Here is a 15,599-nt window from a genome sequence, read left to right as displayed (position 1 = left end):
ATGTGGATTAAAATTACAATTTCAACGTCAATACTTCTGATTTGAACAAATATTAACTATTACCTTTAATGCAATTTAAGTAACACATAATAACTAATTAGGATTAGAAAAGTGAAATAAAGTTTTTTTTTTCTGTGTAACATAATTGAAATAAGTTACTTGGAAATTCAATGAATTTCCTAGTGAATAAGCCTAGAAATAGAAAATCACAATTGGTATTTTAAAAAATTAATAGACTTTGCTTTAAAGAGCAGTTTTAGGATTACAGAAAATTTGAGCAGAAAGTAGAGAGTTGCACTTCCCTCCCTGCCCTTCCCAATATCCATACAATTTTCCCTGTTACTAACAACTTGCACTATTGTGGTATATTTGTTAGAATTGATGAGCCAATATTGATACAGTGTTATGGACTAAAGCCATAGTTTACATTAGGGTTTACTCTTTGTGTTATACATTCTATGGGTTTTGACAAACGTACGATGACATGTAACCACCATCACAGTATCATACAGAATAGTTTCACTGCCCTAAAAATCCTCTATGCTTCACCTCTTCATCCCTCCCTCCCTCCCCACTGAACCTCTGGCAACCACTGATTGTTTTTAGTGTCTCCACAATTGTGCCTTGTCCAGAATGTCTTACAGAGGGAACCATACAGCTTTCTCAGATTGCCTTCTTTCACAGAGCAATATGCATTTAAGGTTTCTCTATGTCTTTTCATGGCTTTATAGCTCATTTCTTTTTAGTACTGAATAATATTCCATTGTATGGATGTACCACAGTTTGTTTATTCATTCTCTTATTGAAGGACATCTTGATTGCTTCCAAGTTTTGGCAATTATGAATAAAGATGCTATAAGCATTCACATGCAGATTTTAGTGTGGGCATAAGATTTCAACTAATGTGGGTAAACACTAAGAAGCCCAATTGCTGAATCATATGGTAAGAGTATGTTTAATTTTGTAGAAGCTGTCAACTGTCTTCCAAAGTGGCTGTACCATTTTGCCTCAGTAGTGAATGAGGGTTTCTGTTGCTCCATATCCTCACTAGCACTTTGTATTGTCAGTGTTTTGGATTTTAGACATTCTAATAGGTGTGTAGTATTGTTTTAATTTGCAATTCTCTAATGACGAAAAACGTTGAACATCTTTTCATCATTATTTGCCATATCATTATTTGCCATATATTTGTATATCTTCTGTGTTAAGGTGTTTATTCAGATTTTTTCCCCATTTTTCAATGGGGTTGTTTATTTTCTTATTGTTGAGTTTTAATAGTTCTTTGTATATTTTGGATACCAGTATTTTATCAGATATATGTTTTGCAAAGATTTTTCTTCCAGCCTGTGCTTTGTCTTTTCTTTCTCTTAACAGTGTCTTTTGCAGAGCAGAAGTTTTTAATTTTGATGAAGTCCAGCTTATCAATTTTTTCTTTCATGGATTGCATTTTTGGTGTTGTGTCTAGAAAGTCATTACCAAACCCAAGGTCACTTAGATTTTTCTCCTTTGTTATCTCCTAGGAGTTTTATAGTTTTCGTATTTTACGTTTAGGTCTACAATCCATTTTGAGTTAATTTTTTGTGAAGGGTGTAAGATCTGTGACTAGATTTTTTTTCTTTTTTGGCATGTGAATGTCCATTTCCTCCTGCACCATTAGTTGAAAAAATCTATGCTTTCTCAATTAAATTGCTTTTGCATATTTGTGAAAGGTCAGTTGACTATATTTCAAGACACTGTTCCATTGATCTGTTTGTTTATTCTCTCACAAATACCATACTGTCTTGATTACTGTAGCTTTATAGTAAATATTGAAATTGGGTAGTGTTAGTCCTACCCAATTCTAGAATCAGTTCTAGAATCAGTAAGTTCTAGAATCAGCAAGTTCTAGAATCAGTTTATTGATATCCACAAAATAATTTACTGGGATGTTGATCGGAATTGCATTGAATCTATAAGACAAGTTAGAAAGAATCAACATCTTAATAATACTGAGTCTTCTTACCCATGTACATGAAATATTTATGCATTTATTTAGATTTTGTTTGATTTCTTTCATCAGAGTTTTATAGTTTTTATCATATATATCCTGTACATATTTTGTTAGATTTATTCCTATTTTACTTTTTCAGTGCTAACATAAATGCTATTGTATGCTATTAAATTTCAAATTCCAATTCTTCACTGCTTGTATAAGAAAGCAATTGACTTTTGTATATTAAACTTGCACCCTGCAACCTTGTTATAATCACTTAGCTCCAGAAGGATTTTTTATTGATTCTCTGGGATTTTCTACATAGACAATCAGGTCATCTAAGAACAAAGTTTTATTTCTTCCCTCACAATCTTAATACCTTTTATTCCCCACGTCCCCTTTTTTTTTTTTTTTTTTTGTCTTATTGCATTTAGGACTTCCAGTTGATTTCATTAAGATTTTCTTTTTTAAAGATGTCCTTTATCAGACTGAAGAAGTTACCCACTATTTGTTGTTTGCTGAGAGGTTTTGTTTTGTAATGTTATTATTAATTATTTATTCAATTTATTTAATAGATATAGGCTCAGATTATTTATTTCTCCTTGTATGAGTTTTGGTAGATTATATCTTTCAAAGAATTGGTCCATTTCATCTAAATTATCAAATTTGTAGGCATAGAGTTGTTCATAATATGGTTGGCCCTCTGTATCTGTGGGTTCTGCATCTGCAGATACGGAGAGCTGACTGTACTATGCCATTTTATATAAAGGACGTGACCATCCGTGGATTTTGGTATCCACGGGGAGTCCTGTAACCAATCCCCCATGAATACTGAAGGATGACTGAACTCTTTTATTATCCTCTTAATGTCCCTGGGGTCAGTAGTAATGACCCCTCTTTAATTTTCATTCCTGATGTTAGTAATTTGTATCTCCTCTCTCTCTCTCTCCCCCCTCCCCCCACTGCCTCATTAACTTGGCTAGAAGTTTATCAATTTTATTGATCTTTTTAAAGAACCAGCTTTTGGTTTCTTAGATTTTCTCTACTGATTTCCTATTTTTAGTTTCATTGCATTCTGCTCTCATTTTTATTATTTCTTTTCTTCTGCTTACTTTGGATTTAATTTCTTTTTTCTATTTCCTAAAGTGGGGGCTTAGATTATTGATCTTAAACATTCTTCTTTTCTAATATATGCATTGAACGCTATAAATTTCCCTCTAAGCCCTGTATTCACTGCAAAATCCCATAAATCTTGATATGTAGTATATTCATTTTCATTTAGTTCAAATTTTTAATTACTCTTAAGACTTCTTTGAGCCATGTGTTATTAGAAGTGTGTTGTTTACTCTCCAGTTATTTTGGGGTAGGGGGAGTTTCCAGCTACCTTTCTGTTATTTACTTATAATTTAATTCCATGTAGCCTGAGAACGTATTTCTTTTAAATGGTTAAGGTATGTTTTATGACCAAGAATGTGATCTATTTTGGTGAATAATTCATGTGAGCTTGAGAAGAATGTATATTATGCTATCATTTGATGAGGTAGTCTATAGATGTCAATTAGATCCAGTTGATTGATGGTATTGTTCAATTCACCTATGATTTTGATCTTCTGCCTGCTGGTCTGTCTCTCTGAAAAATTTCTTTTAACATTCCTTGCAAGGCAGTTCTGCCAGTGACAAATTCCCTTAATTTTTATTTGTCTGAGAAAATATTTTTTCCTTCACTTTTGAAGGATAATTTTGCTGGATATAGAATCCTGGGTTTGTTTGTTTTTTTTTCTTTCAACACTTTAGATATTCACTCTACTTTTGCTTACATGATTTCTGAAGAGCAGACCACTGTGATTCTTACCTTTGTTTCTTCAAGGGTAAGGTTTTTTTTCCCTTTGGATTTTTTTCAAAATTTTTACTTTGTTTTTGATTTTCTATCATTTGAATATAACAAGTTTTGGTGTAGATTTTTTTGGTATTTATCCCGCTAGTGTTCTCTGAGCTTCCTGGATCTGTCATTAATTTTGAAAAATTCTCAGCTATTATTACGTGAAACATTTCCTCTGTTCCTTCCTTCCTTTCTTCTCCTTCTGGTATTCCTATTATGTGTATGTTATACCATTTATAATTGTCCCATGTTCTTGGATATTCTTTCTTTTTCATTCTTTTTTCTCTTTGCATTTCAGTGTTGAAGGTTCTACTGACATTCTTTATTGATTCTTTCCTTTGCAAAATTCAGTCTATTGATGAGCCCACCAAAGGCATTCTTCATTTCTGTTACACTGCTTTTTATTTCTAATATTTCTTTTTTTCTTTCTTAGAGTTTCCACATCTCTGCTCATATTATCCAGCCATTCTTTCATGTTGTCCACTGTTTCCATAAGAATCCCTAGTATATTAATCATAGTTTGTTTTAAATTTCTGGCCTGGTAATTACAACGTGTCTGTCATATGAGAGTCTAGTTCTGATGCTTGCTCTGTCTCTTCTGTTGTTGTCTTTTAGTATGCCTTATAATTTTTGTTCAAAGCTGGACATGATGTACTGGGTAAAAGAGTATGAATTAAATAGGCTATAGTGTGAGGTTTTATGTTTATCTGGCTAGGAGTTAGACTGTGTTTACTGATTGCTGTAGCTGAATGTGTCAGAAACTAAAATTTCCTCTGGTGTCCTTGTTTTGGTCTGAGATGTGCAGTTTCTCCAGTTGTAATCCCCCTGGGTACTGGCTCCAGTGGTGGTTTCTACTTCTGGGCATCTGCTCCAGTAAGCTGTAATTCTTTGCATCTGCCTGTCTGTCTCTATAATTTTGGGGGGAGTGGTTTTCCCTATGACCTCAATTATCTGATGGGTCTAAGAGGAATTATTGATTTTAAATTTATTCAGCTTTTTTCTTTTTAAGATATATTAATTAATTTATTTAATTAATTTATTTTTGGCTGCATTGGGTCTTTGTTGCTGTGCATGGGTTTTCCCTAGTTGCAGCAAGTGGGGGCTACTCTTCATTGTGGTGTGCGGGCTTCTCATTGCGGTGGCTTCTCTTGTTGCGGAGCATGGGCTCTAGGCACACGGGCTTCAGTAGTCGTGGCTCGTGGGCTCTAGAGTGCAGGCTCAGTAGCTGTGGTGCACGGGCTTAGCTGCTCCACGGCATGTGGGGTCTTCCTGGACCAGGGCTTGAACCCGTGTCCCCTGCATTGGCAGGTGGATTCTTAACCACTGCACCACCAGGGAAGCCCAATTCAGCTTTTTCTTGTTGTGAGGTTCTTTACATGCTGGACTGGAAACCCAAAGTTCATATTCATTTTTATAGATAATTTTTACTCTTTCACAGGATCAAGACTGAAAGCAGCTTAAAGTAACTACAATGTGATACAATTTAAATTCTGTTTCTTGAATACTAGGGAGTGGGTAACATGATACTATGGATCAAGTATCTAAATCCTAAACATGAAAATCTTGTATTAAACTTTTTTATTGAGTTGAAACAACCCTAAAAACTGACATAATTCTTATCAGAGAACATCTAGAAGAAAAATCACATAATCAGAAAAAAAAAATCACATAATCAGAATCTGAAGATTGGAAGGAACCTTAAGTGTTACCTATTCCATAGTCTATGTATTTTTTTATTTGCTAGAACTCCCCAAATCTTAATGGATTTGTTGATGAATTATATGAAAACTGAAATATGTTTCTTGAGACCAACTAAAAGTAAGCAGTTAAACACCAGAAATAATTTTTCTTTTCTGCATGTAGAGGGAAGTTTTTTTTTTTTTCCTAAGTAGACTGAATACATGTTTTGTGCATGGCAACTATTTCGTTTTCATTTTCAGATCGGGCTGCATCACTCTGAGAGGGTAAACACTAATAGTTTAATAAGTGTTGACAACTCATTAGCAATGAATGTGTTTAACGACCTGACTTGGAAAGCTTGGATGGTGAATACAAACAGGATGGCTCCTACAGGGAACTCTGCTCAATATCATGTAGCAACCCAAGTGGGAAAAGAATTTGAAAAAGAATAGATACATGTATATGTATAACTGAATCACTTTACTGTACACCTGAAACTATCACAACATTGTTAACTATACTCTAGTATAAAACAAAAAGTTTAAAAAATAAAAACAAACAAACAAACAGGATGGCTCCTAAGATTTTAATTGCTTTGGTCATGTTCAGAGACTTAATATTATGAAGTCACAATATGACGATGTCATTCTAACTGGGGAGTAGATTTGATGATGGAAGTGGTTGGCATTTCTACCACATCTTCAAGAGTACGCTTGGGGGACTTCCCTGGTGGTCCAGTGGTTAAGACTTCGTGCTCCCAATCCCAATGCAGGGATTTACAACAGGTTGCACATGAACTTCCAAAATCTTACCCTTAAATCCTACTGTGAAACAATACCATATTCCTTACCATGCAGTATTCATTTCCAGGTGTGATAAAGTCTGTTGCCTGGAATTTCCCATCACAAGCCGCTAGGAGTTTTTCAAAGGTTGGCTCCTCATCAAAAGTGTAAATATAAATAGATCCCTGTAAACATACCAAAAAAGAAAAAAATAATGCAATTGTGTGTTCAGTTCAACAAATAGTTATTAAATGCTTACTGTGAACAAGGCACTGTGTGAGAAAAGGTAGTGGGAAAGTAGAGATAAACTCAGTAAGGCCCTAACCTTGAGGAGCTTAAAATATAAATGTTTATTGATTCATTCATTCATTCCTCAATTAACATAATCAATAAATAGGACTTTCTTCTTTTCTCCATTTCCAAGCATTTTTTTAAGATTAAAATACATATCAAAGCACTTTTTCCTGACTTTAAAAATAATGTCTACTTATGCAGAAAATTTGGAAAATGTAGAAAACCAGAAAAGTTGTTAAGATGAACTAACTTCTATCACATACTAGACCATGGTGGGCACTAACAAAAACTTTTAAATGTACATTTGTGAAAATTGTAGAGGTGTGGCTGAAGCTGTTACTTATGACGTGTTTATCATACTCAGGTTCCAAATTCACCTCTCCAAAAAATCTATCCTGGACATTATGCATCCCTGCCAAGTGACTGTAATACGGTCTGTTTATTTAACTAGCGATAAGAAGTCTGCTTTCAACTGATCACAAGTTCTTCAAGTTTACTTAGGTTAAACATGAATATTTTCGTTCCTGTTTATCTAAAAAATACAACTCTGTAAAGTCTAAAATTTGGTAGGTATTTACTGATTTTACCTTTCATTCATTTACCTTTCATTAATTCCTTCAACAAATAATGAGTGGATACACTGTGCCAGACACAGCTCTGGATGCTGGGGCTGCATCAGAGGACAAAACAGACAAAAGTTCCCTGCCCTTATGGAGCTTACATTCTACTGGGGACTTTGGCCAATGAATAAGATATCTAAATAATATATATTGTAAGTTAAAGAGCAATAATTATAAGAAGAAAAAAATAAAGCAGGGAAAGAGGATATGACATGGCAAAATAAGAGGGTGAAATTCTAAACTGAGTGTCCAAGAAAGGCTTTACAGAGAAGGTGTGTTTAGAGAAAAGACTTGAAGGAAATGAGGAAGGGATTCATGTGGATTCTGTGGGAAACGCATTCCAGACAGAAGGAACAGCCAGTGCAAACACTCTGAGGGAGGAGCATGCCTGGTGCGTGTAAGCAAGCTGCATGATGACCAGCATGACTGAAGCAGGGTGAATAAGAAGAGTCGCGGGAGATAAGGCCAGTGTGGGGAGTGGAGTCCACATCATGAAGGGCCTTGTAAAGCATAGTGAAGATTTTGGCTTTTACTCAGAATAACATGGGGAAACACTGGAGGGCTCTGAGTAGTAGAGAGAGATGCTTTGCTCACTTTGGCTGCTATGTTGAGTACACATAGTCTATTCTATCATGTACTGAGAAAAGTATACTAAAATCTCCTATTGAGATCATGAATTTGTTTTTCCTTGTCATTATGTCATGTTTTGAGGCTATTTTATTTGGTACATATATATTTTAAAAGTTTATGTATTCCTAGTGAATTTAACCTTTTCCTATTCTAAAATAAGCCCATTTATTCTTAGTAATGAACTTTGCCTATAAGTCTTTTTTGCCTAATATTAATATATCTCCAACGGCTTTCTTTTGGTTAATGTTTGCATGATATATCTTTTCCCATTTTCTAAATTTACTTTCAATTTTTAATTTATTTTCAATGTTACTGTATTTTTTAAAATTTACTTTCAATCTTATGCTTTAGATATGTCACTTGAAAACAGTGCAGAGTTACGTTTGGATCCTTTTTGTTGTTGGTGGTGGTGGTGTTGCGGTACGCGGGCCTCTCACTGTTGTGGCCTCTCCCATTGCGGAGCACAGGCTCCGGACGTGCAGGCTCAGCGGCCATGGCTCACGGGCCCAGCCACTCCGCAGCATGTGGGATCCTCCCAGAGCGGGGCACGAACCCGCGTCCCCTGCATCAGCAGGCGCACTCCCAACCACTGTGCCACCAGGGAAGCCCTGGATTCTTTTTTAATCAAATATGGTAATCTTCGCCTTTTAACTAGACCAACTATTCTGTTTTGCTTTAATTGTAATTACTAGTATATTTGAGATTAAACATTACATTTTAATTTATGCTTTCTATTTTCTCATTTGTTTTGTGTTTCTTTTTCTCTCTTTTCTTACCTTGTTTTGCGTTTTTTTTTAACATTTCACTTCCCCCCTCTATGATGTGGAAATTTCATCTGATGTTTCAGTTCTTCCATGGTTACCTTAGCAGTCAGAACATGCATACTTAGCTTATAAATATCAGAAGTTACTTAAAACATTTACTCTCTTCCCAGGAAATAAAATAAACTTGAAATACATTATTCCATTTACTCCTTTCCCTCCATCTGACATTATTGTTGTCTGGAATTTTAATTCAATGTTATTTTAAACCCAACTTTGAATTATTTGTGCTGTTTTATACAGTCAGTGTTCACTTACATTTCTCTACACATTTACTACTGCTCTTCATTCTTTTTGCATCACAGTCCTTCCACCTGGGGTCATTTTCCTTCTGCCTGAAGTACATTCTTTAGAATTTTCTCTAGTGATGATGTGCTAACAAACTCTCAATTCTCGAGTATCTAGAAAGTCTTTTTTTACCCCTGTACTGAAAAGTATTTTCCCTGAGTATAGAATTCCGGGTGGTAGTAACCTTATTTCACTAAATCAGGGGTCAGCAAACTTTTTCTGTAAAAGGACAGCTAGTAAATATACTAGGCTTTGCAGGCCATGTGGTCTCTCACAACTACTTAATTCTACCATTGTAGTGTGAAAGCAGCCATAGATAATACATAAACAAGTGGGTCTGACTGTGTTCCAGTAAAACTTTATTTACAAAAACAAGCAGCAGGCTGGTTTTGGCCCATGGGTCTACAGTTTCCTGACCCCTGCACTACATGGAAGATCTCATTCCACTCTTTCTTACTTACATTATTGCCAGAGTAGTCAGCTGTTAGTGTCACTGAACGTCCTTTGAAATAATCTGTTTTTTTCTCTGACTGCTTTTAAGATTTTCTCTTTGTCTTTGGTTTTCAAAAATTTCACTTTGTTAAGTCTAAGTGTGTATATTTTTCCTGCTTGGGATTCACTGGGCCTCTTGAAGCTGTAAATTCGTGTCTTTAATCAGTTCTGGAAAATATCTCTTTAAATATTACCTCTATCTCACTCTCTCTCCTCTTTGGGATTCCAATCAAATACATGTTAGATCTTTTCACTGTATCATTCATTTCTCTTACCCTCCCTTCTGTATTTCCCATACTTTTGTCACTTGGGTTCATTCTGGACAACTTCTTCTGATCTATCTTCCATTCATTGATTCTCCAGTCTTCTGTCAGACATATTCATTTAATTTTTTCTTTGTTAGTATATTTTTATTTTTTAGAACTTCTATTTGTGTCCTTCTCCCTTCTGTTATGATACTTTTTTATTGTTTCCTGTTCTCCATAGATATTTTAAATTTGTCATTTATTAAAACATCGTTAGCACAGTTTAACTTCTGGTAATTACAGAAACTTAAGTCTTTCCATATTTAAATTTAAATTTCTTTTAGGCAGAAAATCATTGAACTTTACTTGTAATTCATCTAAAATCATTGCCTAACAATATAAACTAATATATCCTGACCTAGGAGTCTTCCCAACAGTATAATTCAGGTGGGCATTTGATTTTAACCTGTATTTATTTCCCTCCCTTCTTCTCTTACAGAACCTGTGTTTTCCTTAGAGAACCACCCATGACCCCAGTCTCAGTTCATGTTTGGGTGGATTGACTCTACCCAGGGTCCAATGGTAGACATGTGACTTAGGCCTGGTCAATGAGAGTTTAGAATCCCTCTGGACATAGTACTTGACCCAGGGGTAGAGAGGTGACCCAAGTTAGTACAATGAGTCTAGATTCCAGGACATTTTTTTCCAACTGGTATTTTCTACCAGGGTCACCAAGAGGATAAAAGTACAAAATTGGAGTTGCAGAAGGCTCTCTTGACACCACAGGGGCGAGTCTGCATAGAAAAGGAGGAAGCAGAGAGGAAACAGAGCCAAGATATGGCAGAAAAACAAGGCATGCAGCCTCGTGGGAGCTCCTGGATTTATATCAATTCCTTGCTTGCTTTCAGTTATACACACAAAAACAAACAAACATCCTTCTGTTATTTAGGTCTTTTAAACTGGGTATTTTTTCATTTGCAAGATAAAGAGTCCTGGCTAGTAGTGTTATCATTATGCAACACACTCTGCCCTTCATTCCTGTCATGCAATGATGATAATAATAATATCTGAAATTTCATGTCAAGAAACCACCATCTAGCATACCTTGTCTGTCTGAATCAGCAACATTCTGTAACTGGGAGAAAACATCAAATGTTCCACAGGCTCTTCAACCTCAAGAAAATCCTCTACTTTGTAATTTGTATCTTTAATAAGAAAAGAATACACAAAGCCATCCTAGAGACCAAAAACAATGAGATAAATGAAGAAAATTAGTCTTGATCAATGCATAGTATTCAATATACTTTCCTCATCAAACAAGCTAAGAATTATTGATTACCATCTACTATTCATTTTTGGAATCATCATCTATGTTTACATTATCTAGAATGCCGTGGCTTCTTACCTTTATTTAGCCAACTTTTAACCATGTTTCCTGGTCAATTTTCAATTTTATCTCTTTTGTGACACATTTTTCAATTACCTAAAATTTTACTGATCTCTCCTTTCTTTGAACTTCTTTAGCATTTATCTTCTTACCACATTCTTCATTATATAGGAGGTGGGGCAGATGAGGCAGAGTTTATCGTGTGGCTGGTATCCAGAAGTCTCCTTACTTCAAAGTCCTTAGCCTTAATGTATGTATAATCATCATTATGTGCATTTCCTAAATCTCTAAATGACTCAAAGGTAGGGAGTGTGCTGTTTATTTCCTTTGTCTTTTCTTTTCTAGTTTTTCACACAGTGCTAGAAACAGGGCAAGTATCCAGTAAAAAAAGGGTTGGTTAAATGTTGATCAGTTAGTTGTAAACAGCTTTAGGTTAATTTAACTACTCTCAAGAAAAACGGCTGGGTTCACACTTAAGACCTGGGGGGAGAAATGTGCAAGGTGCTTTCTCCATGCCCATCATCCTTCTCCATCCCTCACCAGAGCAGATGCTCCAACCTCTCCTTTAAAATAGGTTAAAAAAACACACCAAGGGTGGCCTTGAGAAGGACAAATGCAGACTAAATGTAGGAGGAAGTAGTCCGTTGCAAGGTTGGGGAGAGGAGATTACAAGCTACATGTAGGTTAATGAGCTCCAGATTGTTTCTTGTTGGTGGAGCTACATCTCTCATTCTGACATCATTGCCTAGCTGCCCTTAGGTTCCTGGAGATGTGATCTGTGGCAAAAGATGACACAAAGCTAACAGTGTTCTGGGATGGCTACCAGTAGACCTGAGATTTTAGTGTAGGTCAGCTCCAAACCTTAGCATTGATTACAACCACATGGAAATGTAACTTGGTCTGGCCTCTTTTCATACTTACTGAGGCTATGTGCCCTAATAAATGAGAGCAAGAACTTTGGAGTTTGCCACACCTGGGTTCAAGTCCCAGCTTCTCCACTTACTGGCTGGTGAACTCTCTAAGACTTGACTCCTTTGTGTGTGTGTCTGTGTGTGTGTGTGTGTGTGTGTGTGTGTGTGTGTGTGTGTGTGTGTGTGTTTGGGGGGTTGGATTTTTTTAATCCTGTTTTTGCTTATTTGCAGTAAGATAGACATATAATAGATCATTATACTGTTATCTCTAATTTTGTATACATTTGAAATTCTTCATAATAAAAAGTTTTACAATAAACATCTCCCCAAACAGAATTTTAATTAATAACCTGACAGAACTTGACATCCCAAATTAGGGCTCATCATAGAAAATGGAAGCAAATGGAAATTGTATATTTTCTTTTCCTTCTATTTGAAATAAATTTTTAACCATTTTTTAATTGAAGTATAGTTAATTTACAACATTGTGTTAGCTTCAGATGTTTGTATATTTTCTTGAAAGCAATTAATTTTGAAGAAAAAAATACATTACAATTCCAGAAGCAAGCACGCCTCCCTTCTGATATGCCACGGTGACTGGACTGACAAGATTTCTTCCAACTTTGGAAAAGAAAAACAAGGTGACACGTAATCAAAAGTGCTGTACAGAGTAATTAATCTCACTTGCTTTCCTAGGACTATTCATTTCTTTGTAATTCTTCTTTCCACAAATCAACGTCCTATCAGGATATGTGCTATGCTTCTCAAACAATGAAGAATAAAAGCTGTTTTGCAATGACTACTGATGTAAATCACACAAGTTTTTTTCTTTTAATGTCCTGTATCATCAGATCTATGGAAGTAACATTGTGGAATTATATAGTTAATATATTTTCTTTTTTAGGAAAGCAATTATCAGAAATTTTAAGGGGTCAGAAAGGAAAAAGACAAAAACTGTATTATTATTAAGCTGTATACTTAAGATTTGTACATTTTATGGTACATAAATTTATACCTCAATAAATAAAACACAGTAGACTTAAAAAAGTAAAAAGAAAAGGTGATCTATAAGAACTTTGTTATTAATAAAATATTGTCCTGGGGAAAGTAACAAAAAGCATATTAGCTTTTATGTAGATAAACCACAAGAACTACAAGATCAAAGGCTCAGAGACATGTATCAGACTTCTACTAACTGAACACTACATGCTTGGCATTTCGCCAGATGCTAAGACACATACTGTCCTTTCCTCAAAGACTATTCACCCCAGCAGTCTCTTCTTTCCAATCCAACTGCCACCAGAGTCCAGGTTGCTATGACTCCTGGCCTAGTCTAGGTGCCTGCTACTTATAGCCACCCACTTCTAGGATTGTGCTTCCCTGAACTATGGATAATTAATCTCCCCAAGCACAATTCCAATTGGGGTACATCCCCATTCAGGAGTTGACGTCAGTCCACTGTCAGCTGAATTAAGTATAAATGCCTTAGTCAGACATTCAAGGTCAGATATGGTATCAGATAGATGTCCCTTTGTTCCCCACTATTCCTGCATAACACTCGATGCTCCAGACAAACTGGACCAGTTCTTTTTCTCAGCCTTCCCCATGTTTTCTTGTTTATGCAGATACCATTGCCCCAAATTCCACCTACCCTCATCTCTGTCTGTGAACCCATCCTTTAAGGGCTATATTAAATGCCACCTACAAAATGACCTAACTTGGCAGTTTTCCCTCATCTGAATTCCCATAGCACTTTATGAAGTTCTCCTCACATCTTAATTTTCCTGGCTGCAATTATTTGTCAACTTGTCTTATTCTCTCTAATAAAATATAAATCAGCACCTTCAAGGTGCTGATTATGAGATTATATATTTGCCACCTATGTCAACTTGGAGGCACCTTGCTTAGTGTCCTCCACATTGTAGAAGCTAGATAAATATTTATTTAAAAGTATTTATAATATATCATGAAAATAATAAAAAATAGTGTACAGAAAGGAAATAGTGAACAATATAAGACAACATACAGGGACTTCCTTGGTGGTCTATTGGTTAAGACTCTGCGCTTCTACTGCAGGGGGCGCAGGTTCGATCCCTGGTCAGGGAACTAAGATCCAGCATGCCGCGAAGTGTGGCCAAAAAAAAAAGACTACGTACAACTAAGTCCTAAATTGTGTAAAACATTACAAGTGTGATAGGGATTTGGAAATGCGAAACATTGTTTGGCAATTCACTTTACAAACACACAGAAGTGCCAATTTACTCCCTAGCAATCTCTGGAATTAAACTATAGAGCCAAAGTTTGAGTAAGTCACAGTTCCTAACTTCAAAGAGTTGGTGACTAGTGGCAAAGACAGACAGACAGACAGGCACATGGGGCGTTGTAACAGCACAGGAAGAGGCTCTAACAAAGAAGTGAGTCTGATGGAACCCCAAATGGGGCACCTGATTTTGCCTGTAGGTTGGGGTAAGGACAGAGGAAGGCTCCAGAATGGATAATTTTGCCAGGTAGACAAGGAAGAGAAGGGCATCCTAGACAAAGGTAACTACCAATGCCAGCAGGCAGAATTTAGAGAAAGCACAGGAATGATAAGAACTTCTAAAAGGATCAAGTGGGAGAGCTGAAACTGGAAAGATAGGCCAGAAAAGAGGCTTAGTTTTTAGAGAGCTGAGGGATGGCATTGTGGATATGAGATCAGAGGGTGGACTGGGCCTGGAGAGTACAGGTGACAGTAAAGGGAAGAGAGATGGGGACTGGGGTAGGAAAGTTGAACCTAATGGCTTCACTTTCTCAGTAGAGTGAGTCAGGGAACAGGAGAGGGAGCAGATAAGGGACATGCAGCTGGGAAAACTTGCTGTAGGATGTGGTGTTTGAGCTGGGAACTGGAGGATTCAGAGAGTAAGGTGGCAAGGGAATGAGCTGGGTGGTATGTCTGTAAAATGATGGGAAGAAATGACTGGCTAGATCAAGAAACTCATACTGGGGAGTAGCAGGAAATAATATTATTAAAATAATAATATTTTTATTTTAATAATATTATTAAAATAATATTAATGGTGCAGGTAAGATCAGATTAGAGAGGGCTTGAAATCAAGGCAAAGTAGTCCTTGAGTTATATGTTGAAAATGGTCTTCAAGTTTGGCAGGGATGAGATGCCTGATTTGGGTCAGCTGCGGATTAAGGTCAATGAAGTCAGCCCTAAGGTTGCTGCAGAAATCAAGGTGTGAAATAATAAGAGGAATTGGAGTGGAGCGTGCATTGGTCAGGTTGGAGAACTTGCCCTGGTGAGAATCCCTTCTCAAAGTGTCTACACGTAGCCCCCCACAAGGTGACATTGGCTTCTCTGAGTCAGGCCCAACTCTGGCCACAGCTGATGGGACCAGGAATGGACACCAGATCCAAGGAGAATAGGTCAGATTCTCTCAGAAATTCTAACCAAGCAACAAAAAGTAATTTTCAAGACGGCAGTTGGTCTTAAAAGAAGGTCTTGTGGAGAAAGGGTCATTGTGGAAGGCACATTAGCTGATTAAACACAACAGGCATATATGTATGGGAAAGGATATAGCATAGTAGCTACGAACTTGGACTCTGAAGTCAT

The 15,599-nt window shown here is 36.4% G+C and overlaps 1 protein-coding gene across 1 annotated transcript in view; it reads right to left on the bottom strand.

The window, feature by feature from the left end:
- CFAP43 (cilia and flagella associated protein 43) overlaps nt 1–15,599 on the bottom strand; it is a 99,001-nt gene that overhangs the window by 62,175 nt on the left and 21,227 nt on the right. The window contains exons 7-9 of the mRNA XM_079899756.1: nt 12,555–12,622; nt 10,808–10,939; nt 6,382–6,498 (exon numbers count right to left, since the gene is read on the bottom strand). Of these exons, the coding sequence (XP_079755882.1) occupies nt 6,382–6,498; nt 10,808–10,939; nt 12,555–12,622 (317 nt within the window). The remainder of the gene's footprint in view (nt 1–6,381; nt 6,499–10,807; nt 10,940–12,554; nt 12,623–15,599) is intronic.

Source organism: Stenella coeruleoalba (genome assembly GCF_951394435.1).
Source record: "Stenella coeruleoalba genome assembly, chromosome: 16".
Lineage (NCBI taxonomy): Eukaryota > Metazoa > Chordata > Mammalia > Artiodactyla > Delphinidae > Stenella > Stenella coeruleoalba.
Note: the sequence above shows the minus strand (reverse complement) of the source record. Positions and strands in the feature narration are given on the sequence as shown.